Here is a 27,322-nt window from a genome sequence, read left to right as displayed (position 1 = left end):
CAAAACCAACAAAGAAATCCCGAGAAAATGTGGCCTCTTCTGGTTGGGAAAATGCAAAGTCTCTCCACAGTCGCTGCCAAAAACCCTGAAGTTCAGAGACTTGTATTCAGTCACCAGAGAAATGGCTCAAGGAAGAGCCTTCCATTCGGATCGTCTGCTCCGCCGCCACGGCGGCGGGGACGAATGTCCCAAGCGCCCGGACGCCCGGCGGGGTCGGGCAGGTAGCCCCGGGCCTAGTGGAGGGGCCCAGTCCGGGTTCGCGCGGGGCGGGGCCGGTGCAGGGAGGGAGGGCGGGGCCGGAGGGGCGGGGCGGAGGAGGGGAGGGGCGGGGCTAAGTGGGACGGGGCGTGGCGGGGGCGGGACGCGCCTGTCGGGAAGATGGCGCTGCGGCTGCTGCGGAGGGCGGCGCGCGGAGCGGCGGCGGAGTCGCTGCTGAGGCTGTGAGTGCAGGTCCCTATTTCCCCGCCGTCCAGCCCGGGCTCGAGGGTCGGCTCCCGGCGCAGCCTTGCGGTCGGGCGCGGCCTCCCCGAGCCCTCGAGGGAAGGCGGCCGGGAGCACCGTGCGCCTCCCGCGCGCCGGCTCGACCTGTGCCCAAGGTCGCCTACCGCCGTGCCTCCCTGTGCGAAGGCCCTTGCTTGGACCCGGAAAATGGGTACAAACGTGAGATCGAGTTACCTGGGCTCTGTCAGCCCCAGGAAACAAAACTACCCTCCCCTCACGAATGGCAGACGATGGCGCGGATGTTGTGAAAAGGGTCCTGGAGTCGTCTCTGAGGGGGGTCGCCTGAGGACACCGCCGTTCGTGCGTTTAGCATAGCGGTTCCCAAACTGTTTGATCTCAGGACCCCTTTACACGCCTAAAAATGACTGAGGACCCCAAAGGGCTTTTGCTTATATCTATCGACTTTTACAGTATTAGGAGTTTAAATTTAAAAATATTCATCTTAAAATAACAAACCCTTTCAATTCTAATACAAATGACATGTTTAATGAAAAATAACCACACCCCACAAAGGGTGAAAAGAGTGGCATGGTTTTATATTTTTGAAAATTTTTTTGGTTTAATAAAGGCCAACTAGAGTCTCATAACAGCTGTTTTGGAGGAAGAATTTGAAAAATTCTGGGCTCACTAAGATGTAGACACTAGTTGGAAAATGGAGGACCGAGCAGAGCCTCTCAAAGGGTCTCAGGGACCCCAGGCTTCCTCGGACCACACTCGTAGGACCGCCGGTCTAGCACTTGCCCGTTTCCAACTACACGCACACACATGATCTCGATTGGTTCTCCTGGCCACCCTGTGAAGTTGGGTGTCATGTTTATAAGGATGAGTGCACTGAGGCTCACCGAGGTTAAGTGACTCTCTCAAAGCCCTGTGACTAGTAGTGGCAGAGTTCGGTTCAGAAACCCAGTGTAGGGCTCCTGGCCAGGAACTTTTTACATCTGTTCGCTCTGCGCTTCTCGACTCACTTGTGTCTCATGGTGGGACCTCCCTGGTCTTATGCATCTCACTCTCCCATTTCATCCACTGCCCCTGGCACAGGGCCCTAGCTCAGAGGATCGCCCCTGGAACCAGAGGAGCAGCTGAGGGGTTGTACCCAGGCCCATCCAGAAGGTTCCCTTTCTCACCTGTGAAGGGTCCGGCCTCTGTGGCCTGCTCAGCAGTGGGTCCAGTGACCACACACAGACACCACTTCTAACAGGCTTGGGGCTTAACACAATGCTCTTCACTTCTTTTAGTACACGGGTTCATTCTCAACGTGCCTGCACATTCTCCACCAAGGCCATGGGTAGCACACCTTCATCCATGGGGCTTTATGGAGCCTAACCAGGTGTTAAATCAGAACACACTGGGACTAAGAAGTAAAGGGGCCAAGTGTCAACTTAGACAATTCTGCTTAGCAATGCCTTTATTTCTGCCTCACTTGGGTTGCACTTTGGCTTCAGGCCAGCAGGCTGATACTGCTTCTGGTGGCTTTTTCATTCTGCGTTTAGAGTATAAGCACCATTGCTGGGTAGGCAGAGGCCATTCTGTACCCCTCTTTCCAACCCTCTAATATGCTTCTGTTGTAGTGCCGTTCCCTTCCTGTCTTTTCTTCAACCAAACTGCTCTCGGTGGCTACTGCTGAATTTATGTAAATACCCTGCCCTCAAGGTGGGGGTGTATAACTCTCCTGCTGACACAGCAAAGAAATATATGTGTGAATGAATACTAACCCTTGTATATATGCATATCTACAAATATTTGTGTATGTAGCCATCTGTATCTATATTAAGCTAAACATGAATTTATAAGGGTGTCTCCAAGTCTTATCCATTACAACATGGATCAGTCTAGCGTCTTCCCCGTGCTTGTTTGTAAATTCTCATTCCAACAGTGAGGAACCTGGCTCCCACCGTCTGCCATTTATTTATGTAATTGTTCAATTCGAGCATACATATATGCAGCAGCATCAGGATTGTTAACCTGTACCCTGTGGGAAAGAACTTTATCTACTAAAGTACAGTGCTCATGTGCAGTTCCTTTCTCTTTAGTCTTACAAATTCCACTAATTCCCAGTTACTGAGGTTGGCACCTTTTTCTCCCTGTCCCCTTCAGTGAGTTTGTTTCATGTTTTTGTAATACAGTTAGATTCTGTTGTCCCAGTCAGCATTTTTTTCCTGGGATCCCCCTATGTCCCAACTGATTTTTTTTTTTTTTTAGATCACATATATTGAGGTTCATTCTTTGTACTACAAAGTTCTATAGGTTTTGGCAAATGCATAATGTCATGTATCTACCATTACAGTATTATAGTAACATACAGAATAAGTTCACTTCCCGAAAAATCCCCTGTGCTTGATCTATTCATCTAGCCTCTTCCTCCCAGACTCCTGGCAAACACTGATCATTTTACTGTCTCTATAGTTTTGCCGTTACCAGAATGTCATATAATCGTAATTATACAGTATGTAGTCTTTTTTGACTGTGTTCTTCCACTTAGCAATATGCATTTAAAGTTCCTTCATGTCTTTTTGTGGCTTGATAACTCATTTCTTTTTATTGCTGAATAATATTCCATTGCATAGATGTACCACAGTTTGTTTATCCATTCACGTACTGAACGACATTTTGGTTGTTTCCAGTTTTTGTTGATTATGAATAAGGCTGCTACATACATCTGGTTTTTGTATGGACATGTGTTTTCAAGTCAATTGGGTAAATATCTAGGAGTATGATTGCTGAAGTGTATGGTAAGATTATATTTAGTTTCACAAGAAACTACCAAACTGTCTTCCAAAGTGGCTATGCCATTTTACATTCTCAGCATCAATGAATGAGAATTCCTGTTGTTCCTCATCCTCACCAGTTTTTTTTTTTAAAGTTTAACCATTCTAATAGGTATGTATTAGTATCTTGTTTTAACTTGTTAATTTGTTTTAACTTGAAATTCCCTGATGACAAATGATGTTGAGCACCTTTTCATATGCTTATTTGCCATCTGTATATCTTCTTTAGTGAAGTGTCTATTCGGATCTTCTGCCCATTTCTTAATTGGGTTTTGTGATATTGTGATGTGATAAGAAATATATATTTGGTCTCTGCCCCTGGTTCCTGGCACACAGCTCCTAAAACCCTTGGAATCTCCAGAGTGATGAGACTGTCTTTTGTATGCTAATGAGATGACTGGTGGTTGGGGGTTCCTAGATAGTTTCAGAATAGGGGATGGTCACCAGAAAGACCAAGGCAGGATCAGAGGGTTGGAACTTTCAACCCCACCCCCACTGTCCCAAAGTCTGGGGCGGTGAGAGGGGACTGAAGGTTGAGTTGATCACCGTGGCCAATGATGTAATCAATCATGCCTACATAGTGAAGCTTTCATAAAAACCCAAGAGGACAGGATTTGGAGCGCTCTAGACTGCTGAAATGTGGAGGTTCTTGGAGGGTGGTGTGAGAGGTGAGGGCATGGAAGCTCCCTGCTTCTTCCCGTATGCCTTGCCCTTTGCATCTCTTCCATCTGTGTTCATGTGTACCCTTGGCAATATCCTTTATAATAAACCAGTAGACATATTTCTCTGAGTTCTGTGAGCTGTTCCTAGCAAATTAATTGAACCCAAGGAGATGGTCTTGGGAACTCCCAATTTAAAAGCAGGTAAAAACAACCTGTGGCTTGCAGTTGACCTCTGAAGTGGGGGCAGTCTTGTGGGACTGAATCCTCAGTGCGTAGGATCTGGAGCTAACTACAGGTAGTTGGAATTGAATTGAATTATAGGACAGACAGTTGGTGTCTGCTGGAAAGTAGAATTGCTTGGTGTGTGGGGAAAACCGACCACACATCTGGTCATGGAAGTGTTCATTGCTGTAAGAGTAGAAAAACACTTTGTTTCTTTCCTGTGTCTTACAAGCTGTTTGTTTTCTTATTATGTTTTAAGTATTGTTTGTGTATTTTAGCTATAGGTCCTTTATCAGCTCTGTGTTTCGCAAATATTTTTTCCCATCCTGTGGCTTGTCTTTGCATTCTCTTAGCAGTATCTTTTGCAGAACAGAAATTTGTAATTTTAATGAAGTCCAGTGTATTATTTTATTCTTTTATGGATCATGCTTTTGGTGTTGTATCTAAAAACTCATTGCCAAACCCAAGGCCACATAGGTTTTCTCCTATATTTTCTTCTAAAAGTTTTATAGTATTGTATTTCATACTTGAGTCTATGATCCATTTTGAGTTAATTTTTGTGATAGGTGTAAGATCTGTGTCCAATTCATTTTGCACATTGGTATCCAATTGTTCCAGCCATTTTGTTGAGAAAACTATCTTTTCTCCATTAAATCACACTTGCTGTTTTGTCAAAGATCAATTGGCTATATTTGTGTGAATCTATTTGTAGGCTCTGTATCTTATTATATAGATCTATGTGTCTATTCTTTTGCAAATACCATGCTGTCTTTATTACTGTAGCTTTATATTAAGTCTTGAAGTCAGGAAGTGTCAGTTCTCTAACTTTGTTCTTCTTTTGTGTTGTGTTGGCAGTTCTTGGTCTTTTGCCTTCCCTTACTAAATTAGAACCAGTTTGTTGATATTCACAAAATAACTTGCTGGGATTTTGATTGGGATTACATCGAATTCATAGAATCAGTTGGGAAGAACTGACATCTTACCAATATTGAGTGTTCCAATCTATGAACATGGAATAGTTCTCCATTTATTTAGCTCTTGATTTCTTTCATCTGAGGTTTTAGTTCTCTGCATATAGATCCTAAGTATTTTATTTTTTGGATGATTTGTAAATGGCATTGCATTTTTATTTCAAGTTCCAATTGTTCATTGCTGATATACAGAAAAGCAGTAGACTTTAAATATTAATTTTATATTCTGTAACCTTACTATAATCACTTAATAATTGCACATTTTTTTGTTGTTGATTCTTTGGGATTTTGTACACAGACAATTCTGACATTTAAAAACAAAGAAAGTTTTATTTTTGCCTTCCCAATCTGTATACCTTTTCTTTTCTTATCTTATTGCACTAGCTAGTACTTCCAATAAGATATTAAATAGGAGTAGTGAGAGGAGACATTCTTGCCTTGTTCCCAATCTCAGGGAAAACATCCAGTTTCTCACCATTAAGTGTGATGTTAGCTGTATGTTTTTAATTAGATATTCTTTATAAGTTGAGTAAGTTCCCCTCTATTCCCTATTTGCTGAGAGGGTTTTTTTGTTTGTGTTTTGTTTTTGTCTTTAATGGTATTGGATTTTGTCAAATGCTGTTTCTGCATCAATTGGTATGATCATATGATTTTTCTTCTCTAGCCAGTTGATGTGGCAGATTTTATTAATGATTTTTGAATATCGAACCAGTCTTGCATAATTGTAATAAATCTCACTTGGTCTTGGCATATAATTATATTTGTACATTGTTGGATTTGATTTGCTTATGTTTTGTTGCAGTTTTTACATATATATTTATGAGAGATATTAGTCTGTAGGTTTTCTTTCATATAATGTCTTTATTTAGTGTGGTATCTGTATGTCTCATTTTTTTGTTGTTCCTTTATTTCTTCTTTACTGCTTTCTTTTGCATTAAGTGAATATTTTCTAATGTACTATTTTTAATTTCTTTAATGATTTGATTTTTTTACTATGTATTTTGAGGTTTGGTTGTTTTTAGTAGTTTGGGGGCTTACCATATACATCTTTTAAAAAAAGTTGTGGTACTTTATATATCACAAAAATTTGCCACTTTAACCATTTTAAGTGTACAATCTAGTGGCATTACTACATTCACAATGTGGTCCAACTAGCACCATTATTTATTTACAAAAGTTTTTCTTCACCACAAACAGAAACTTTGAACTCATTAAGCAATACCTCCCCTCAGTGCCTGGCAACCTCTATTCTACTGTCTGTCTCTATGAATTTGCTTGTTCTAGATATTTCATATAAGTGGAATCATACAATATTCTTTTTTTTTTTTTTGCTTATTTCACTTAGCATAATATTTTCAAGGCTCACCCCTGTTATAACATGTATAAGAATTTCATTTTTTTTTTTATGGCTGGATAGTATTTCATTGTATATATGTTACCATATATGTCTTAACTTATTAGAATCTACTTTTGATTTATACTTACTTAATTTCAGGAGATATAGTAATGCTACTTCTATATAACTCTTTCCCTTTTCTTCTTTTTGTGATAATATTGTCATACATATTATATCTATATATGTTACAAACCTAGTAATACATTATTGTAATTATTATTTTATATCATTTTATTTCTTATAAAGAAACTTAGAGAAGAAAAGTGATGTAAATGCACACACTTAATTTTATAGTATTTGTTATATTCACCTTCTTATTTACCACTTCTGGTTCTTCTCATTTGTACCTATGGACTACCGCCTGGTGCCATTTCTTTTGTCCAGTATACCTTTGCTCCCACCTACCTCCTTCTGCTGTTATTAGCAAATATATTACATTTCTGTATGTTATAGGCCTATCAATACAATTGTATAATATTATTTTATACAATTGCTTTTTAAATTAATTAAGAGAAGACAGGAAAAGAAATATGCATTTACACTGTTTTAATTACCTTTACAATTACTATGTATGTGTGTGTGAATTTTAATTATTGTTTGGGATCACTTGCTTTCAGCCTAAAAGACTTCCTTGTAAGGTGGGTCTTAGAGCAACAAATTCTCTTAGTTTTTCTTTACCGGGGAATGTCTTTATTGTACGTTCATTTTTGAAAAATAGTTTTGCTGGATATAAGATTCTTGGTTAGCAGTTTTTTTCTTTGAACACTTTGAATATGTTTTCTCACTGTCTTTTTGCTGTTATTTCTGTTGAGAAGTCAGTTGTTAATTTTATTAGGATCCCATGTATGTGACGAGTCATTTTTCACTTTCTGCTTTCAAGATTTTCTCTTTGTCTTTCAGCAGTTTTATTATGACATGTGTGGATCTCTGAGTTTTATCTAACTTGGAGTTTGTTGAGTTTCTTGTATGTGTATACAGTAGTGACCCCTTACACATGTTTTTGCTTTCTGCTGTTTCAGTTACCCGTGGTGAATTGTGGTCTGAAAATATTAAATAGAAAATTCCAGAAATAAATAATTCATAAGTTTTAAATTGCACTTTATTTTGAGTAACATGATGAATACTCGCTGTCCTGTTCTGTCTGCCCAGGACATGAATCATTCCTTTGTGCAGTGCATCCATTGCTGTATATGCTGCCCATCCGTGAGTCACTTAGTAGCTGTTTCATTTATCAGACAGACTGTTTTGGTATCACAGGGCTTGTGTTCAAGTAACTCTTATTTTACTTAATAATGGTCCCAAAGCACAAGAGTAATAATAGTGGAAATTTGGGTATGTCGAAGAGAAGAAAAAAAATCATATGCCGAGATTGTGAAGATCTGCAGTGAAAAAGAGTCTTTTATTCATGACATTGTGAAGAAGAAAAAAAGAAATTTGTGCTAGTTTTGCTGTCACACCTCGAACTGCAAAAGTTATGGCCATGGTACATGATTAGTTAAGATGGAAAAAGCGTAAGATTTGTGGGTGGAAGACATGAACAGAAATGTATTTTGATTGACAGCAATCAGGTTCAGGTACTATCCAGGGTTTTAGGCATCCACTGGGGGTCTTGGACCGTATCACCCGTAAATAAGGGGGGACTATTGTATATCAAATTCAGGGAGTTTTCTGCTATTGTTTTTTGAAAAAGTCTTTCTTGTTTCCTTATCTCTCTCCTCTTTTTCTGGGACTCCCAGTGTGTGTATGTTGATATAATTTATGGTGTCTGTGTCCCATAGTCTTTGAGAATCTTTGTTCATTTTTCTTCACTCATTTTTCTTTTTGTTCCTCAGGCTGGATAATCTCCACTGATGACCTATCTTTGAGTTTGCTGATTCCTCCTTTGCCCAGCTCAAATCGTTTTCATTTCACTTATTGTACTTTCCAATCCAGAATTTCTATTTGGTTCTTTTCTATAATTTCTCTCTCTTTATTGATATTCTCTATTTACTGAGACATCATTCTCAAACTTTAATTCTGTATACATGGTTTCCTTTAGTTTTTGAACATATTTAAAATAGCTGATTTAACTAGTCAGTCCAGCATCTGGACTTCCTCAGGGATGGTTTGTATTGATTGTTTTTTACCTCTATGTATGGGCCGTACTTTCTTGTTTATTTGCATATCCAGTAAATTTTTATTGAAAACTGGACATCTTAAATAATGTAATGTGGCAGTTTTGGAAGTCAGATTCTTCCCTTTTCCCAGGGTTTATTGTTGTTACTGTTTGTTATTGTTTACTTAGTGACTAATGAACTAATTCTGCATGTATTCTTTGTCATGTGTGACCACTGAAGTCTGCTTGGTTTGCTTAGTAGTAAGCTAGTGATTGTATAGAGGTTTTTTTTAAATGCCTGAAACCAGTAAGTTTCCTAGTCTTTGCTGAGGTACTCTGTGTGTATTGGGGCATTCTTCAACACTCAGCCCACAGTCTACAACTAACTCTGCCTTTGCCTTCACTTCCTGCTTATACAGAGACTGAAGGTTAACTAGACATGAGAGCTTAGGGTTTTCTCAGGTCTTTCCTGAGCATGCTCACAGCCCTACACATGTGTGTGGCCTTCTAGATTCCCAGGAATAAATCAGAGCTTTTCAAAGCCTTCTATGGACATCTCATTCTCCAGTTTTTCCTTTTTAGTTTCTTGGCTAGCCTTTCATTTACCCCAACAGTTATCTTCCATCTCACTTAGCTGTGATATTAAATAGTTGCTTCTGATTGTTTCAAGAAATGCCCTCAGGGAAAATGCTGTTCCCACTGTGGGAGTTCTGAGTTGGGTCAAATTAAGACAGCCTTGCAAATGGGGTTCTTCCAGGGAACCACCAGACAGGTCAAATAGTGACATTCTCCAGGAGCAGGGATTTGAAAGAACTCTAGTCCTGTTCTGCCCCCTCCAATGTCTGTCAGGCTGCTGGTTTTCACTGTGATTGTGGGCTGTTGCTTTTCAAGGCTCCCACAGACTTAGGAGGGGAGAAGAGAGGGGAAAGTAGGGTAAGTTAAAACCCCACAAAACTTGCTGTTCATACTGATATTCATCCATTTTTCGTGAATAATTGCTCCCCAGATTGCTGCAAAGCTTTAGTTAATTTCTAGAGTTCTGAAAAGGTTGATGTTGACAGTTATTGCCAATATTCTCATTGCTTTTCTGGAGGATAGGATTTTCAAAGGTCCTTTCTCTGTAGTTTTTGCTGAAGTCACCCCTGCTTAGAGTTTTGAACAAGAATAGATTTGAATTTATAAAAATTTTTTTTAGCATCTATTGTGACAATCATATGGCTTTTCTTCTTTAGTGTGTTAACATGGTGATTTACAGTGATTGATTTTTTTACGTTAATCTGACCTTGCATTCCTGGAATAAACTCCACTTGATTATGATGTATTAGTTTATATATTTTCGGACTGAACGGGCTAAAATTTTGTTAAAATTATTTGTATCTATGCTATAAGGAATATTAGCCTAAACTTTCTTACATTGTCTTGGTCTGGTTTTGATATTGGGGTAAATGGTGGCCACACAGATTGAGTTGGAAAGTGTTCTCTCTTCTTCTATTTCCTTGAACAGTTTGCATAGAATAGTAATATATTTCCTTGAATATTTGCACCTGGAGTATTCTTTGTGGAAAACGTTTTAAACTACAGATACAATTTTCTTTAATAGATGTAATGTTATACAGGTTACCTAGTTCGTCTTGAGTGAGCTTTGGGAATTCAGATCTTTTAAGGAATGTGTCCATTTCAACTAAGTTGTTAAATTCACAGGCATAGAGTTGTTCATGATAATTTCTTACCCTTTTTCTTATAGGTTTATGGGGGTATAATTTATATACCAGAAAATTCACCCTTTGGGCTGACACCGTGGCGCACTTGGGAGAGTGCGGCGCTGGGAGCGCAGCAACGCTCCCGCTGCGGGTTCAGATCCCATATAGGGATGGCTGGTGCGCTCACTGGCTGAGCGCGGTGCGGCTGGTCACTAGAAAGACACACACACCAAAAAAAAGGGAAAAAGAAGAAGAAAAAAAAAAAGAAAATTCACCCTTTATAAATATATGATTAAATAATTTCTAATAAATATATGGGATTATGTAACCATCACTACAATCCAGTTTTAGATCTCACCCCAAATTTCTATCATCCCCCAACATTCTTTTGAGCCCATTTGCAATTAATCCTTTCACCCACCTCCAGCCCTATCATCTCTTTAATGTTTGTATCATCGGTAGTGATGTGCCCTCTCTCATCCCTGATATTTGTCTTTCTTTTCTGTTTGGTCAGTCTGGCTAGAATTTTATCAGTTCTTTCGTTCTTTTTTTTTTTTTTTTTTTTGGTGGCTGGCCGGTAGGGGGATCCAAACCCGTGACCTGGGTGCTATAAGGCTGCTCTCTAACCAACTGAGCTAACCAGCCAGCCCTTTTTGTTCTTAAAGCACTATTTTTTGGTTTTATGGATTTTCTCAATTGTTTTCCTGTTTCATTGATTTCTGTTCTATATTATTTCCTACCTTCAGCTTAGGTTTGATTTGTCCTTTTTTTCTAGTTTCTTAAGGTGAAAATTTAGATAATTGGTTTTAGACCTTTCTACTTTTTAAATATAAGCATTTCATAATAAATTTCCCTCTAAGGATTGTTTTAGCTGCCTCTAGCAAATTTTGCCAGATTTCTGATACCTATGATTGCTTCTCATTTTTTATCTTGATACTCTGTTTTCCAAAGTAATTAGTAGTAAAACTCTAAAAACTCCTCTGAAAGGAGAAGGGCTCAGCGACTGTATAAGTTCAGAGGAAGCCGTGAAGGAGTGTGCTGGGAAGGGCCTGTCATTTTGCAGTGCCAGGGTAGAGAGGAACCTGCTAAAGAAAAACCAGATGAAGACAGTTTAAAGAAGTGACAAATACAAGCTAAATACCTAAGATTCTGAGTAAACATGAGTGGGACAGTATGGGAACAGCCTACAGGGCTGGGGAAAGAGGCCTGAGGGCATCCCAATGGGCCTTTTTATAGGGTTGGCCATCTTTGAAGCCTTCTGAGGTTACTGTGACAGCCACTGCTGTCCCTCTGTGCCACTATAAGGCCATTAAGGGAAGAAGAGAGGGAAGGGATGCAAAGGGAGGATGGAAGTGGGAGAAGAGGGGAGCAAAGGGGAGAGAAAGGCAGAGAAGAATGGAGGCAGAGCGCGAGAAACGGGAGAGACCTTGCTAAAAAGGGGGCAGGAGTGAAAAGGACAGAGACATTTAAAAATGATTATTTTAAAAAGAACTAAGTCAGAATAAGAATGAATATGTGTTCTTTGTCACTTGAACTGGTATTAAAAGGTCAATGTGAAGTGTTAGATATTTTGAAGTGTTTACTGGAATCATTAGAAGTTGACTTCCGTTGCCCAAATGTATGTGAGAAGCTAAAAGGGAATGCTATAAACAAAAAGGATGTTTTGGGTGTGGGTCAGAAAGTTACTTTAAGTGGTCCAGGGAGGTAGGGGGACCAACCATCTCAGTTTGCCTGGGGCTGTCCAGTTTTAGCATGGGAAGTCCCACATCCCAGGAAACCCTCAGTTCTGGGCAAACTGGATGGCTGCTCACCCTAGAGGTAGGGGAGTGAAGGACTGAAGGATGAAGAAGGATGCACATTATGAATAGGGGGGAGGATGCGGTTGCAGAGGGTGAGTACAGGGCACAGTACAGAGCCCAGAGGACAGTACTTGATAGAAGATAGAATGGAAGGACCGATGATCTAACACAATAGACCACAGGCTCAATATTTGAAGCCTTCTGGAATGGCTCTCTAGGAGAGACAGAGAGTATTCAGAATGCTTTAATGGAGAAAGAAGGGCCACTGTTGAGAGTGGGGCTGAAGAGAAAGAGGAAGGTGACTTGAAGGAACAGGCAACACCAGGAGGGCAGGCGTCTGAATAGAGACCAGGAGTAGATTGAGGGCAGGGGACATGCCTGGGCTAGACAGAGAAGTTAGTGGGAAATGAGATTTCCCAGAGCAAAAACTAGAGGGCAGCAGTCAAACTGGGGAGCCAGGACTGAATGTGGGAGCTGGGCCTGAACTGGAAGGCACAGAAGTGCATGGGGACTCCTCCAGGAGCAGGTTAGCTGCAAGGGGAAATTCTTGTACCTCGTCACCTTGGCTCTGTTGCAGATATGTAGGGCTTGTGCTCCTGCTGTGCCATTACCCTGTCGTAGAGGTTTGCTGTGGACTAGAGCCATCTGTGTGCCTGAGGCCTAGAGGACACCGGGTAGCCCAAATGGTTTCCGTGGGAGAGGCCAAGAAATCAGGAGAGGCTAGACCTGAAGAACTCCAGACAAAAGAGTCTTCTCCCTCTATTCCTTTGCCCTGTGGATCCAGAGGGGAGTTGAGGACAATTTCATCATACATGCTTGACTGGACTCAATTCTGCATAACTGTGGCCATCTTGAAGACTACCCCTCAAGGAACTCTCCTGAGTACCCCTATTTTGCAGAATGTTTGAGACTGGCACAAGTACTTCATTATTCTAGAAATCCAGGGAGGTGAGCTGCTGATAACAGGAAACCCGAAGATGGAGTATTCTCAGAAGTTACATTTGAAGCCTAGAAGGTCAGCGCATAGGCTTGGTTGTGAATGAGCCTGGCCAAAGACACGACAGATGTCAGTGATGTAGTGTTCACGGAAGAGCTGACACTGCCCCAGCATCAACAGTTTCCTGAATGGCTATTTTCTCCAGTGATGGCTTTGGAACAGCCAAAGTCTGATTGATGTAATTTTTGAAAACAGCCTTTGGTCACACAGTTCCCTTAACTAAATGTTTCGGTGGCTGCTCTGTAGGAGCTGCCATTTTATCTTCGACTCCCCATGGGGAAGCCCGCAGGTGCCTGTGGCTGAACTTTTAGGAGTGCAGGTTTCTAAGGCCGGTAGAAGAAAGCTGGGCTCCTTGGGCAGGGGTTGTTGGTAGGTTTGATGAATTTTTTTTAAGATTTGAAGAGTGGTTAATTGTAAAAACAATGTGTTTTGCTACCCCTGAATACACCTGGAGCTGTGTTCTTTTGTTACACATTGCTCATTTATTCTACGTATTGCTCATGATCTTGACAGGTTAAGTTTAGAATGTTGTTAGGCAGTAAAGAAGATAACAAGGAAATAGTGTTTGTGTTTTCATATAGGTCACTTGGGTGTGAATTTAAGTCCATTATAATTCAAACAGGTTTGATTTATTTCATGTTATTACTTGAATGTTTTATGGCTTATCAATTAAATAACTTACTTGGATGCTGTAGACAATAAATGGGCCCCAGAATTGAGATTCTTTTTTTCTTTCCTTTCCTCCTCTCCCCCATCCCCCCATAAACCAGGTTTAGAAAATAGCTTTTAATTTAGTTGCTTTGGTTTACATTTTAATTTTAGAATGTTAACCCAATCTAGGAGCATTGATGTTGCTGTTGTCCCACGACTGTAGCACATATACGCGTATTTGTGTATAACCACAGTTGTTCATTTAGTCTTTTTCCAAGTTTTCTTTCTTGGCAAATGTGGAGATTAAAGTCTCCATCCTCAGATCTCGGTGGATACCCATACTTATGTACTTGGAGGTAAATTTCTACATGTGAACTTGCTGGGTGAAAGAGTATGGACATTTGAAGCTTTTGATGTATGTTGTCAAATCACCTTCCAGAAAGTGTGTCAGTATATGCCTGGATTGCAGTATGCATTTGGAGGCTCATCTGTCCATTTCCTCCACGTTAGCAGGCCCATGCACAGTAAAGTAAGCAGAGACTGTCTTGCAGTCACACAGCTAGCAGCACCAGGCCTAGCGAGAACCCTGTCCCCTGTTTGTCAGCCACTGGCAGTCTTTTCCTTGATCCTGTAAGGCTGGAAATGCCCATGAATTTACCTCTTTTACAGGTTCTCCTCTGAACTGCACCACATGTAACATCTTCCTTTTAGTTAGGTTTGCAAGATTGACAGAAGTACCCTATTAGTAATAAGGGAATGAAAGTCAATCTCCTTGAGAAAGTAAAGATTCTATTTTAATAGAATATTTGTCATAGGTGAGTCTGTTTTTGCTGTTTTTCTTATGTTGTGATCGAGAACGAAAAGCGACTATGGTACTCTGTATTTGCAGGATGCTTTTTAAATATTAATATTCAGAACCCCCAAATATTGAAAAATTTAAACAACACTTCCTGCTTCCTGGTCCCACTTGTTGCCCTCAGTTATAAGAGGGTCACAGTTTAGTGGAAGACTAACTGTGAGCTTAACTCACAGTTTTACATTCCTAAAAAATGGTATTTTTTTTCTAATAAGGGTCTCCCTATGGACCTTTTTAAAGTTTATATGGTCATTAAAAGTGTCACTGCACACTATATTTTGTACCACTTTGGTTTGGAAGTAGCGCAGGCTTGTTTGAAAACACTTACACTTGACTTGTCTTATTGAATCTCACAGTATTCTTTGTGAGGAGGAAGATATGCCCACATTATTTTTTGGCGCAAAACAACAGTTTAGGAAATTACAAAAACAAAACAAACCTCTCGTGCCAAGTGCTGTTTGCGCACCGAGGCACTGGAGGGCGCTCTAGCAATGGGCGACGGCAGCGGCTCTGCGGGCCGCGGGCTGCCCCTCGCGAACTCGCGGCTTTCGGAAAGGACAGGGCTGCTTTTCCTGTTCCTGTTTACAAATGAGAGACGCATGGATGGTAGGGGAGGTATTTCTATACCTATCTATGAACAGTCCCTTTAGAAGTTTATAGGAAACTTAAGCTCTGTGCCCCGGCCCTCCTCATGACCTCTTCTCTCTTTACCTGCTGCAGCTACAGCGGCCTCCTTGCTGGGCCCTGTCCCCGTCCAGGGCACTCTGTCCCTTCCCATCTCAGCTCAACTGTCACCAATCAGAGAGGTCTTTCCTGACCACCCTGGACAATATAGCACCCCTCCCACTACTACGCCCTGCCTCATGTTTTATCCAGCGCCCCATTTCCAGCAGACGTATTACATGCTTATTTGTTTATTGTCGGTCTGCACCCCCACCCCAACCCCCAAATATTCATGAGAGCAGGGGCTTGGTTTATTCCATTGCTATTACATAGCCTGAGCCTAAAACAGTGCTCGGCAGTGCCCAGTATTAATTTGCTGAATTAAAAAAGAAAAGATTTAGGAAATGAAATAAGGTAGTGTTTCTGGAGATTAGTGCATTTTTTTTTATTGTGATAAAATAGAAATACCAAATTTACCATTTTAACCGTTTTTAAGTGTACAGTTCAGTGGCATTAAGTACATTCAAAATGTTGTGCTATTATCACCACCACCCATCTTCAGAAATTTTTCATCTTCCCAAACTGAAATTTCTTACCCATTAAACAGCGGCTTCCTGTTTACCCCTCCCCCCAGCTCCTGTAATCATTATTCTACTCTCTGTCTCTGTGAATTTGACCATTCTGTATGCTCATGTAAGCGGAATCATGCAATAGTTGCCCTTCTGGCTTATTTCACTTAGCATAATGTCTTCAAAGTTCATCTATGTAGCATGTGTCAAAATTTCCTTTTTAAGGCTGAATAATATTCTGTTGTTTGTCTATCCTACGTTTTGTTTATCCGTTCATCAGTTGGACACTTGGGTTGTTGCCACCTTTTGGCTATTATTCATGCATGTTTTATATAGAACATAGAAATGTGATGTTAAGGTTTGAACCTAAAGTGAATTTTTTTGAAACAGCAATATCTTTGAATTATACCAGTGAGTCACAGATCACCCTTGGGTGGTTTCCTGTCTTCAGGAAAATACTTTTAATTCAGATTAAAGTAGAAACTTATTTTAGCTCCTACAAATTGGAATGAGTTTAACATCCCTATCAGAGCTATTCAGGTTTTTCTTACAAATGTGAAAAAAGAAAGTTCAAAATTAAATTAATAACTCTGCTCTAAGAAGGAAGGTCCTGGATGGATACTCAGGTTCAAGTCCAATGCTGACCCTGCAGTTAGCCTTTGACCTAGTTTAATGCCCTTGTCTAGACTAAGCCTTATTTTTTCCTCACCATTAAAACAGGGAGGATGGACTAGATACCCCCTGCCAGTTGACATTCCATAGTCTAGAAAGGAATTACTGCCCTGAAGTAAGAAGACCTTGGAGAATTCAGAAATATAAGATACATAGCATTTTGGGCTTTGAGTTATTTTGGTCCACTTGAGCTCAATTTTACCAGAGATTGAAGATTATAAAAGATCTGCCTCCCCCAAACTTATGGGTACACTCTGCACTCAATTGGTTTTATCGCAGGATTTGTTTGATCATGTGTTGTTCCTCTCCCTGTAGAAACTTTTCTGATTTTAGGGTGTGTGTGTGTGTGTGTGTGTGTGTGTGTGTGTGTCTGGCTGGTATTAGGATCTGAACCTGTGACCTTGGTGTTATCAAGGCTGTGCTCTAACCAACTGAGCCAACCAGCCAGTTTTGTTCCTTTCCTTTTAAATTCCCAGGAGGGGTGGCATCTTTATACTGTCTCTCCCTGCAGTAGGGACTGCTGCCAGGTGCTTGGTTCCAGCGTTTGTTTCCAGTGGCTGGTGACAGACACAGTACAGAGGGGCTAGGATTTTGAAATAGTTCAGGTGTGTACTGGGAATGCAGAACCTCAGAGCTCTCATAAGAAGTAAGAACCTCAGAGAGCTCATAAGGAGTAAGAAGAGGTAGCTGTCCTAAATTTTAGTCTGATCTGCAAGATTTCAACTCAGAAGTGGTTACGTGATTTTTGCCAACATCCTACCCCTTTCAGTTTTCTCCTGTCCCATCTTCCCAGCCCTCTCAGTCCCCTCAAGCTGGCCCACAAATGCCCCAGAACTCAGACCACAGTGCTCTCTTACGGCCTGCCTGTTCTAGATCCCATAAGCCAGCAGTCCACCTAGCAATGACCCGTGAGCCTGAGAAAACGAGCATGTGCTAATGTCATTATGTGTAGCCCTTCCCAAGTGTTGCACATTTTAACAGATGCCTTCTGCAAATGCCGTAAGTGTGAGGGAATTGGCCAATCAAGAGAATTTCTCCTCTACCAGAGGAGAGGCTTGTAGTGTTCCCCAGGAACCTCTGGGCGAAGGCAGTGAGTTCAGATCACCAGTGTCTACCTGTGCTGCAGAACATCAGGGTGATCTGGTGACATGCCTGTTGCAGGACAGAAGCCTTACCCTTCAACCCCTTCTGCCTATACGCACATAGACACACACTTCTTACTGACCTTAAACTTCCTCAAGCTGGGCTGTGCTCATGACACACAGCACACATTCCCTGGTGACCTTCGATTATCGGCTGCATAGAGTCCAGTTCCCTTAGCAGGGTGTGGCGTGCACATGCATCCTCCCCCACCATCTGTCTTTCCAGCATCACCCCCTGTGCTGCTCATCTTGTGGCCTGGGACCATCCAGCCAGATGCTCACTGCTCCTCACACTTGCTCAGTCCTCTGCTTCAGTCTCACTCTCCCTCCCACCCTTATCCTTCAAACTCTGCTCATCCTTCAGGGCCCGTCGCCAATCCCACTTCCTCCTGGAAGCCCTCCTTCCCTGGATGTCTCAGATGCCAGCCATCTATCTCATCCTTCTGAAGCCCCTACCTCTATCTTGGCTCAAGACTCCAGCTGTCTCTGACACCACATCTCCCTTTCCCACCCACACCCATCTGTCACCAGGCCTGTTGATTTTCCCGTTCAGTTGCCAGCTCTTTATTCTGTTGTTTTGTTTCCTGTTGCTGCTGTAACTGATTACCTCAAATTTTGAGGCTTAAGACACAAACATGCGATGTTATGCTTTTGGAGGTCAGAAGACTGACATGGGTCTCAATGTGCTACAATCAAGATGTCCACAGGGCAGCATTCCTTTCTGAAGGCATTAAAGGAAAATCTGTTTCCTTGTCTATTCCAGCATCCAGAGGCTGCCCACATACTTTGACTCGTGGTCCCTTCCTCCATCTTCAAGGCCAGGGACAGTGGGTTGAATTATTCTCACACGCTGTCTCTCTGGTTCTCTCTCTTCTGACTTCCTCTTTCACTTAGAAGGACCCTTGTGATTATGTTGGGTCCACCTGGACAATCCAGGGTGTTCTCCCCAACTGAAGATCAGCTGATTAGAAACCTTGATTTCAGGGGCTTTTGCCCTGTAACCTAATGTTTTCACAGGCACTGGGGATGAGGACATGGATGTCTCGGGGAGGCCATTATTCTGCCTACCCACCCAGTGCTCTGGATTCAGGTGTGAGCTCCTGGAGAGGCCATTTGATTGGCTTCCTTCCTCATTGCCTCCCATGTCACAGCTGCCTGCATAGATAGTAAGACGTGTTTTCTATCATCTAGTCCTGTTGGTTCTGCCTCCAAAAACATGTCTTGGATCTTAGTCTCCACCGCCACCACCCTAGTGCTCATATCTCATCTGGACCACTGTGGAAAAGGATTTTTTTTGTCCACTGGTATCCCTCCAAACCATTTTTTAAAAAAATCGAGGTGAAGTTCACATAACATAAAATGAAACATTCTAAAATGTGCATTCACAATGTTATGCAACTGTCACCTCTGTCTAGTCCCAAAATATTTTCATCAGCCCAAAGGCAAACCCCATACCTGTTAAGCAGCCATTCTGCATTCCCTCCAGTCTCTTCAACCCCTGGCAGCCACCAATCTGCTGTCTCTGGATATTTCATATAAATGAGATCATACAATATGTGTGGCCTTTTGTGACTTCTTTTACTTAGCATAATGTTTTCAAGACTCATCCATGTGGTAGCATGAATCAGCACTTCATTTCTTTTTATGGGTGAATATTCCATTGGATAGTCCGTGGATAATACTACATGGTTAATATTCCATGGATAAGACTCCATTTTGTTTATCCATTCATTTGTTGGTGGACACTTGTGTTGCGTCCACCTTTTGGCTGTTGTGAATAGTGCTGCTATGAACATGGGTGTGCAAGTATTTGTTTGAGTCTCTTCTTTTCATTATTTTGGGTATATATACCTTGGAATTTCTGGGTCACATGGTAGTTCTATGTTTCACTTTTTGAGGAATCAGACTGTTTTCCACAGTGGCTACCCCATTTTGCATCCCACCAGGGTTCAGATTTCTCTATGTTCACACCAACACTTGTTATTTTCCATTGTTTTTATTGTAGCCATCCTTGTGAGTGTGAAGTAATATCTCATGTGGTTTCCTCCAAACTATCATTGATTGCACAAACTGGTTCATTTTGCTTCTCTACTTACCCTTCTTCCCATTGCATTTATAGTAAGCCTCAGACCCTTCCCTGGGCCCTTGGGGTGTGTATTATCTTGCCCCTTCTTCCTCCGGCATCTCACCTCCTCCCACTCTCCTCACATGCTGCCCTCACCAGGCATCACTGCCTTCTGTTTCCTCAGGCAGGGAAGACAAAATCCATGGGCTCTGGGCTCAGGGGGGTTCAGGTCCAAGGCCCACTTGGAATTAAATGATGAGATGAGGCACGGAATGCTAGGTATGGCGCCTGGATCATAAGAACACCAATAAACAGTGGATGTAAAAAAGAAAGTCAGATAGATACATAACAGCCACCTCCTGGGAGGGAGATGACACAGCGTGTCCTCCTTCCCACCCCATTGTCCTCCCCCAGAGCGTCCTGTTCTTCATCGCACTTACATGGTTTATCATGAGATAGGGATGGGTGCACTTCCCTGGTGTGTTTGGTCCCCCTCAGTAGACCGGAAACTCCACACTCCCCCACTTTGTGCCTGTGCCCAGCACAGTGCCTGACATATAATAGGCACTGGTTAGATAATTCTTGAATGAATACATCATCATATGGCCACAGTAAACAGAATTCATTACTAATTATCCATTTGACATGAGAGGGTGGAAAGGCAAACTTTTTATGCGTGAGTGTGGGTGTATGTATGTTTTCCTAGATTATAGATTTGTCTAAACATTCCTGCTAATTTAAGATGTCAAATCTGAAGGTTCTTTCTTGGCTTGAATTTTTGAACACAGGCCAGGGCCGTTTTCAGATTCCTCAATATTCTCTCTTTTGTGAAAGAGTTCTCAAAAGTGTAAACGCAGCATCTTCTGTGCATACTGGTTTACACAGTTGGTTTGCACAGTTGGGTTGTGGGCAGAGGGGAGGCCTGAATGTCTGAATGTGGCTTTACCCAGCATGGAGGTATCCCCGGGGACAGCCTGGCCAGTCTAAGGCAGTGTGATCTAAAGCTTCTCCCCAGCCAGTGTCTCTGTCCTAGGTACCTTCTGTTTATTTCAAAATTTCTCACCTGTTGAACACACTTCTCAACTCAGAACCAACTCAGCATCTAGAAAGTGTATTTTTAAAAAAGTTATGGCCTTTCAGCTCAGTGGAGGCATCTTAGCAGGATCCGAAACGACATTCACTTTCATCCTCAAATTTTTTTTTCTGTTTTTGTTTTTCCCCCAACCCTTATCATTTCCCCTTCATCTACCCCAAACACTCCTGGTTCTTACTGGAATGAGATGTGATAGAAAGCGTGCTCTCACAACTTTGGTCCTGTCGACTTATGGCCAGCATTTTGAGTTTCTAGCTGCTGCTGTGGAAGAGCCCCTCTACTCATGCCTTCTCCGCGTGGGGTTAGGGAATAAGCCCACAGGTTTATTTTGGGCAGAGTCCCCTATTTGGGAGTTCTGCCGTTTGTCTGATATTGTGGGGCCGTAAGCCCCTTGAGGACAAGGCTCCGCATTTACTCATTTCTGTCCCTTCTCAGCAGCTGGGTGGAGCTGTGAACTGGGGAGGTGCTGAAACCAGCTGGATGTCCCCACACATTCTGCTTTGTGTGGGAGCCGCCGAGCATTAGCAGCTAGCCAGTGACCAGCAGGGATTAGCAGTTTTTAGGCTCCACAAACATTTATTGTGCTAAATGAGAATCCCAGGCATCAGCCAACGAAACAACTTATAAAGATGGAAGCAGGACTGTTGACACAGATGCATTTTATTAATTAGTGTATTGTTTTCAGGGAATTAGTAAAATGTTAATATTTCCAGGATTATTGTTACTGAGGGATAAGAAATTTATCTTTTTATCCTCACAGCCATATGGTTTACTACTCGATGTGGTTTATCTCTTTTTTCTATGTTTTTAAATTTGGTTCTTACTCTAGTAAGGTCAAAACTATTTTCTTGCAGAATTCATTATTGATTTTATTATGCAGGTAGGTAGGAAGTAAATACACTTCATAGAATAATTTTTTTGTAACAAAACGTTCTAGAACACATCAATGGTGTTATTTTTAAGTAAGAGGTACTGTGACGCATTTCTTTTTATTATTCAGTCATTCATTTATACATTCTTCTGCAAAAAGTGAGAGTTGTGTCCCAGGCTCTGATCATTATTAATGAGGGTGCTCCTAAGAAGGGAGAATGGAAAATTTCCCAAGGTTCTTTTCTGTGCCAGGCACCGGAAGGTGCTTTATTCAGTGCTTCTTAGTAAGAAGTGAGGGGGCTGACTGTGTGGAAGAGACCCTCGAAAGAGTCATTCTGCCACTATTGTATTTTAGTCCTCAAGCCGCCAGCACAGTACATTGGCCCATGGTAGATACGCCGTAAGTGTTGACTGAACTGAATATGTCATGGCAAGTGGTGAAGCAGGGACGAGCACCGAATGCTGTGGGAATATGGAGGCGGGAGTGACTTTAGAGCATATGGACTCCTCCCAAGTGAGCAGACTTCAGAGGATGACAAGAGAGGGAAGGTGTTCCTGGCAGAGGGAACTGCATGTGCAAAGGCCTGACCAGGGAGTTATGAGCAGATCCTTGTGGAGTGTGTGGGCCTAGTGGCACAGACAGTGGGCATGAGGGTGGGCATGTAGGTTGGGGCCAGACTGAGAAGGGCTCCCGAGGCCAGGCCAAGACTTCAGACATATCCTGTGGGCAACAGGGGGCCAGGGGAGATGTTTAATCTCTCTCAACCTTCACCAGTTACCTCTTCATTTCTACAGTCCGCTCTAAGTGGTAGTCCCATGTCATTTCAACCTCTTGCCTTTCTTTTACTTTAATTACATTCAAAATGCAGCAGGAAACCTAATCGGAATAGAGAGAAAGTGAGGGAACTCTGCAGCCTATGGGGCAGCCAGTTCATCCTCTCCTTATAATGTACTTACTATGTTTCAAATAGTTCTAGTTATTTGGAGCATTCAGGTGACTTCATTTCTCTGACTACTATATGCTTAGCTTCCTACATCTGCAGTTAATTTGTTAAGAGACCTTAATGAGAAACTTCAAACAGTTTAAATGTCAATTACCAAAAAAGTGAGGTTTTCAAGTTCCAGTAATCTACCCATACTGGTCATCTGAACATAATCCCAGGTGGATGTAATTTAAGACAGATGACATTCCAGAGCTTGAGTTACAAAGAACTTATATATTTTCGAGACTAATAACCTGGCTGCTGTTGTTGCTACACTCTCAGGATTGTCCACAGTTACGACATATCTAGTGTGGGCTCCGTGCTCAAAGCTTTCTCTTCACTGTGTTCACACTGGTTCTGTGTTTGGGCGGATGCTTTTGAATCTGAAAAGATCCAGAAGCTACTATGTGAATAAAAATATGTCAAGAATATAGTAAATGTTGTAGTAATTCCAATTTTAATCCTGTATTTTTGAGAGGAAAAAAAGTATTTATGATGTACCTTCATAGATTTAATTAATGGGATAATCTTAAATTTCCAAGAAATCATGATTTGTTTCTTGTCCCTGCCTCCTTTTTTCTGTGTTCCTTTCTTTGTCTCTATTTTTGTGGTTAAGATAAAATGCACAAAGAAAGGGTTGAATATGGTGATGAACATTATTTAATAGGAAGTAGAACCGAAAGCATGCACAGTAAATTAACCTTGCATTTCTCTGCAGGTCAGTTAGTGGGTGTTACATCCTTAGTCGTTTGTGCTACAAAGTAAATAATTTTTGGCAGCTGGTTTAGTTTTCACCACTTCTAAGCCTATGACAAATGATCCTGGAAGATCATTGGTCTTAAAAAGGAAAATTTTGTGTGTGTGAATTTTTTTAGTTTTGTTGTTTTTTGAAGACTTTTTTATGTAAGCCATTTATGTGGAATTTTGTTTTATTTGAATTTTAAATTTTTAAAAAGTTTTAAAACTAGTTAGTGTCTGCCATATTGAATTGCTTTTCACATTTTCATTTAAAGTTTAATTTGCTCTTTGTGTTTTTAAAAGATACTGAAAAAATAAAGTTTCCCCCCCAAAGCATTTATTATTTTTTAGTCAACTGCCTTTGAAAATTGAAAAATGTTTAGTTGGTATGGTTTTTAGGGTGTTTTTTTTCCAGGAGAAATAATGTTGTTAAACAGTCTTAGACCAACATTTATCTTCTTAGCCTGCATAAGTCACTTTCAAAGCAAAGAAACTAGTCATACAAGTTTGATATACCTGAACATGTGAATTTCATGGATTTTCTGATAATCAGCCTTGTTATGAAGACTTCTTGGAGTTGTTTTCTTTCAAAGGCAGCTCATTGGTGCTGTATTTGGCATGTTGTGTGTTGTTAAAACTTCATATAAACGTAGAAGTACTAAAACATGAAGTTTATAGAACCCATAGGGACATTTTCACTTGTGTTACTAACATGATCACTTTTCCAAGTACAATAATCTTTGTGTTGTAAGCATGTATACAAAACTGCTGTCTGGCTTATCTGATTGGAATGTAAAATTTAATATTCTTCCAGTAGTTATTTCTTAACATGCAAGATCAACTGATACCCATTAAATGTGTATATTTAAGTAAAAATATAAAGGATCAGTTGCTTAATCAGCTTTACAGCTGTGAATTTAGGAAGCGAATTCACATCACCCCTCTGTCCAAAGAGATGACTTGATGACTTACTCCTGGTTCCTTTAAGTGACATAGTAGAGCCTATTTGGGTTAATCAGCAGCCTTGGGAGTTGGAGCAGTCATTCGAAATGTTGAGTGGAAAGGTTCCTTGTGCTTGGAAGAGTCCGAAGGCCAGGAGTGAGAGACGTGTCCTCATCGTTTCCCTGGTGGCTCCTCACCTGTGAAGTTGCACCAGGGTGGTAATAAAATGGTAGGAGCTCATTTTATGTGAAACCATTAGCAGCCTGAGAATTCAGGACTAGCTGCCTCTCAGACTTTAAGATACTGGAAGGTGTCATTTATAAGCACAGAGGGCCTGCAGGAAGGCAGAACAGGCTTGTAAACCTGAGCTTTAGGCTCTGGACAGCAATCAGTTTATAATATAGTTTAAAGTTTTAGGTTATCCGAATCACAATGTGCCTTTACATGTTGTGGTTAAATCCCATGAAATATCTGTCTATACAAGGCAGATACAATGGCCAGTTATTTCCTATTCTTTATTGTGATATTGTTATTTTCTGTTTCTGCCTTCATGGATTGGGAGCTGGGGAGGAGGAGAGGGAAAGTCCAATTCTACAAGTGCAAGTAAAATTGTGAATATTTTTGTTAGTTGAAAACAGTTTACTGTGATGACAGCTGAGTGTCACAGCTAATATGGAGGTTTTTACCTTGAAACACCTATTACTGCCCAGTGTCTGCTGCTTTGTATCACTGGGGAAGGGGTATGTGACAGGCAGAGCCCTTGGGGCCTGGGGATTGGGGAGGTATTTGCAGCTTCCATTTGGCTTCTATGGTGGAGGGTTCCCTGACGTGGGGACAGGGCCCGGGTTCATGGCTGCCTATGAGTGTTGTGAGGCACCCTCCCACAAGAAATGCACTTACACACCACTTGTGCAGAAAAGGGCATTTTATTCACTCCAGCTGGCCAGCATCCGTCTCCCAAGGTGCAAACAAGGAAGAGTGGCATTGGACTTTGGTCTTGTGGGGTTTTTTTAAAGACAAAAACTACATCCCGTTGGCACACGGGTTTGTCCAGGTGCACAAAGCAAGCTAGGGAGCTAGGCTGAGAATGAGCCGTTCGAGCAGTCATGAGTACAAGTTTTCATTGTGTATGGTTCCTGTTCCCATGTAATAATTCACTGTGTATGGCTCCTGTTTTTATGCAATTGTCTTTTGTTTCTATGAGAAGGTCAGTGGTTTCTCATACGGGTGTGGGGGGGTAGTCTGCAGGTTAGACAGGGGGCAAAATGGAGTTACTTAAGCAATGGAGTTACTTAGGTTAAGCAAGCAATTCTACAGAAGCAGATGGTATACGTTATGAGGGTGTAGGGAACTCTATTTCATGAGAATGACAAATGTCCTTGACAGTGGGCCAGCCCAGCTTCAGTATTTTTGTTGATGATCCTAAGAGTGGTTCTTTAATTAAAACCATGAAGACAACCAGAAGGTTAGGTGAGATTTCAGGAACCCGTTCTGTAGAGTGAAAACATAGTCTACAGAATCTACCTGGGCATAATGATCTCTATATGGTGGGTAGGGGGGTCCAGGCTTTGCCTCCTAACGAGTAGAAGTGTATCTGTTTAACTCTCAGTGCTCCAAGTCCCCACCTGCCTGCTCTTCCCACCTCTTCCAGGTGTTAGATGTGTTATCTGAATGGCCCCTGGTTGGCCCTCTCCTTCCGCATCTGGTCAGAGCTGTCCCTGGTGTACAGTGGGCGGTCCTCTTGCTTCTGGGTCATGTTGCATTGAGAGACACTGGTTCCTTCTGCAGCCCCTTCTCTGTCTGTGGACCTCACTGCTTGTCTTTTTCTCTGGCCAGTAGGAAGCATTTCTTCTGAATCTCATGAGTGACTCAGAAGGGCTCCCACAGAGGAAAGTATAAGCCTTCAGTAATATTTCTGTCCTTCACCTCAAACTTTTTTTCTTTCCAGAGGACTGAGATGGGATTGGGCTGGAGAGAGGTGGCCCCACACCAAGACATCAATATTATCTGGGAGAAACCACTGCACCCTCTGGGCCCTGGGCTCCTATTGCTCAGGATTCCTGGGGTTTTTTTGTTTTTGTTTTTAGATGATCAGTAAGGCAATCTTAACCCTTGACTTGGTGTTGTCAGCACCATGCTCTCCCAAGTGAGCTAACCGGCCATCCCTATATAGGGATCCGGACCCGTGGCCTTGGTGTTATCAGCACCACACTCTCTCAGGTGAACCACGGGCTGGCCCCAGGATACCTGTTTTAAGCCCATTTCCTTGTTAATACTTTTTCCTTTACCAAGGAAATTTTATGCTGATCCTCTCTTGAGAATCTCAAAATGTTCTGGTGCCTTTCTGCTTGGAGATGGTGTTTATTGGTTGAACGTGACTGCTGCTAACCCACCAGTTTAGAGTCACCAGGTACAGAGTGTTCTCCAGTTGTGTTGCCCAAAAGGCTCTGCTCCCCCCACTGGCTCAGAGAAGTACCCAGAGTTGGTTGGATGTGGCTACTCTTGACCTAAAAAAAGCAATTGAAGCCAAATAGATAAAGTAGTTTATTTGGGCCAGGGCATTGCAAGGGGAATACACACACCATAGTAAACTTATACATATTCAGGGAGGTGGAAGACAAAGGTTTTTAAAGGAAAAGTGGTGGAAGATCACATAATTGTTTTAGGATGATTATCCTTGGCTACAAGGATCAATAACAAGGGTGATGACAGTGTCAGGTTGGACAGATGGTTGCTGGGCGGATGTCCTCACAGAAGTATTTTTTTGTGCAAGGTTACGTTTGCATGTGTGCAAGGTTGTGGTTTTGCAGAGTCCATTGTGATAATTTTTATCAGGCATCCATGCATAAGAACCCTCCCTTCATGGCCTTTTCCTGCTCTATTTGCCAGAGGTTTTGTTTGTTTGTTTGTTTGTTTTAATACAAGTAACTCCATTTTGGTTCTGATAACTTCCACACTTCTCAACTTAGG

General features: G+C 41.7%; 1 protein-coding gene across 2 annotated transcripts in view; it reads left to right on the top strand.

Annotated features, from left to right (window-relative positions):
• The first annotated feature begins 365 nt into the window (after positions 1–365).
• CLYBL (citramalyl-CoA lyase) overlaps positions 366–27,322 on the top strand; it is a 226,457-nt gene continuing 199,500 nt past the window's right edge. For both annotated transcript variants that reach the window (XM_063103081.1, XM_063103080.1), the window contains exon 1: positions 366–440. In XM_063103081.1, the coding sequence (XP_062959151.1) occupies positions 379–440 (62 nt within the window). In that variant the 5' untranslated portion in view covers positions 366–378. The remainder of the gene's footprint in view (positions 441–27,322) is intronic.

Source organism: Cynocephalus volans, chromosome 7 (genome assembly GCF_027409185.1).
Source record: "Cynocephalus volans isolate mCynVol1 chromosome 7, mCynVol1.pri, whole genome shotgun sequence".
NCBI lineage: Eukaryota > Metazoa > Chordata > Mammalia > Dermoptera > Cynocephalidae > Cynocephalus > Cynocephalus volans.
Note: the sequence above shows the minus strand (reverse complement) of the source record. Positions and strands in the feature narration are given on the sequence as shown.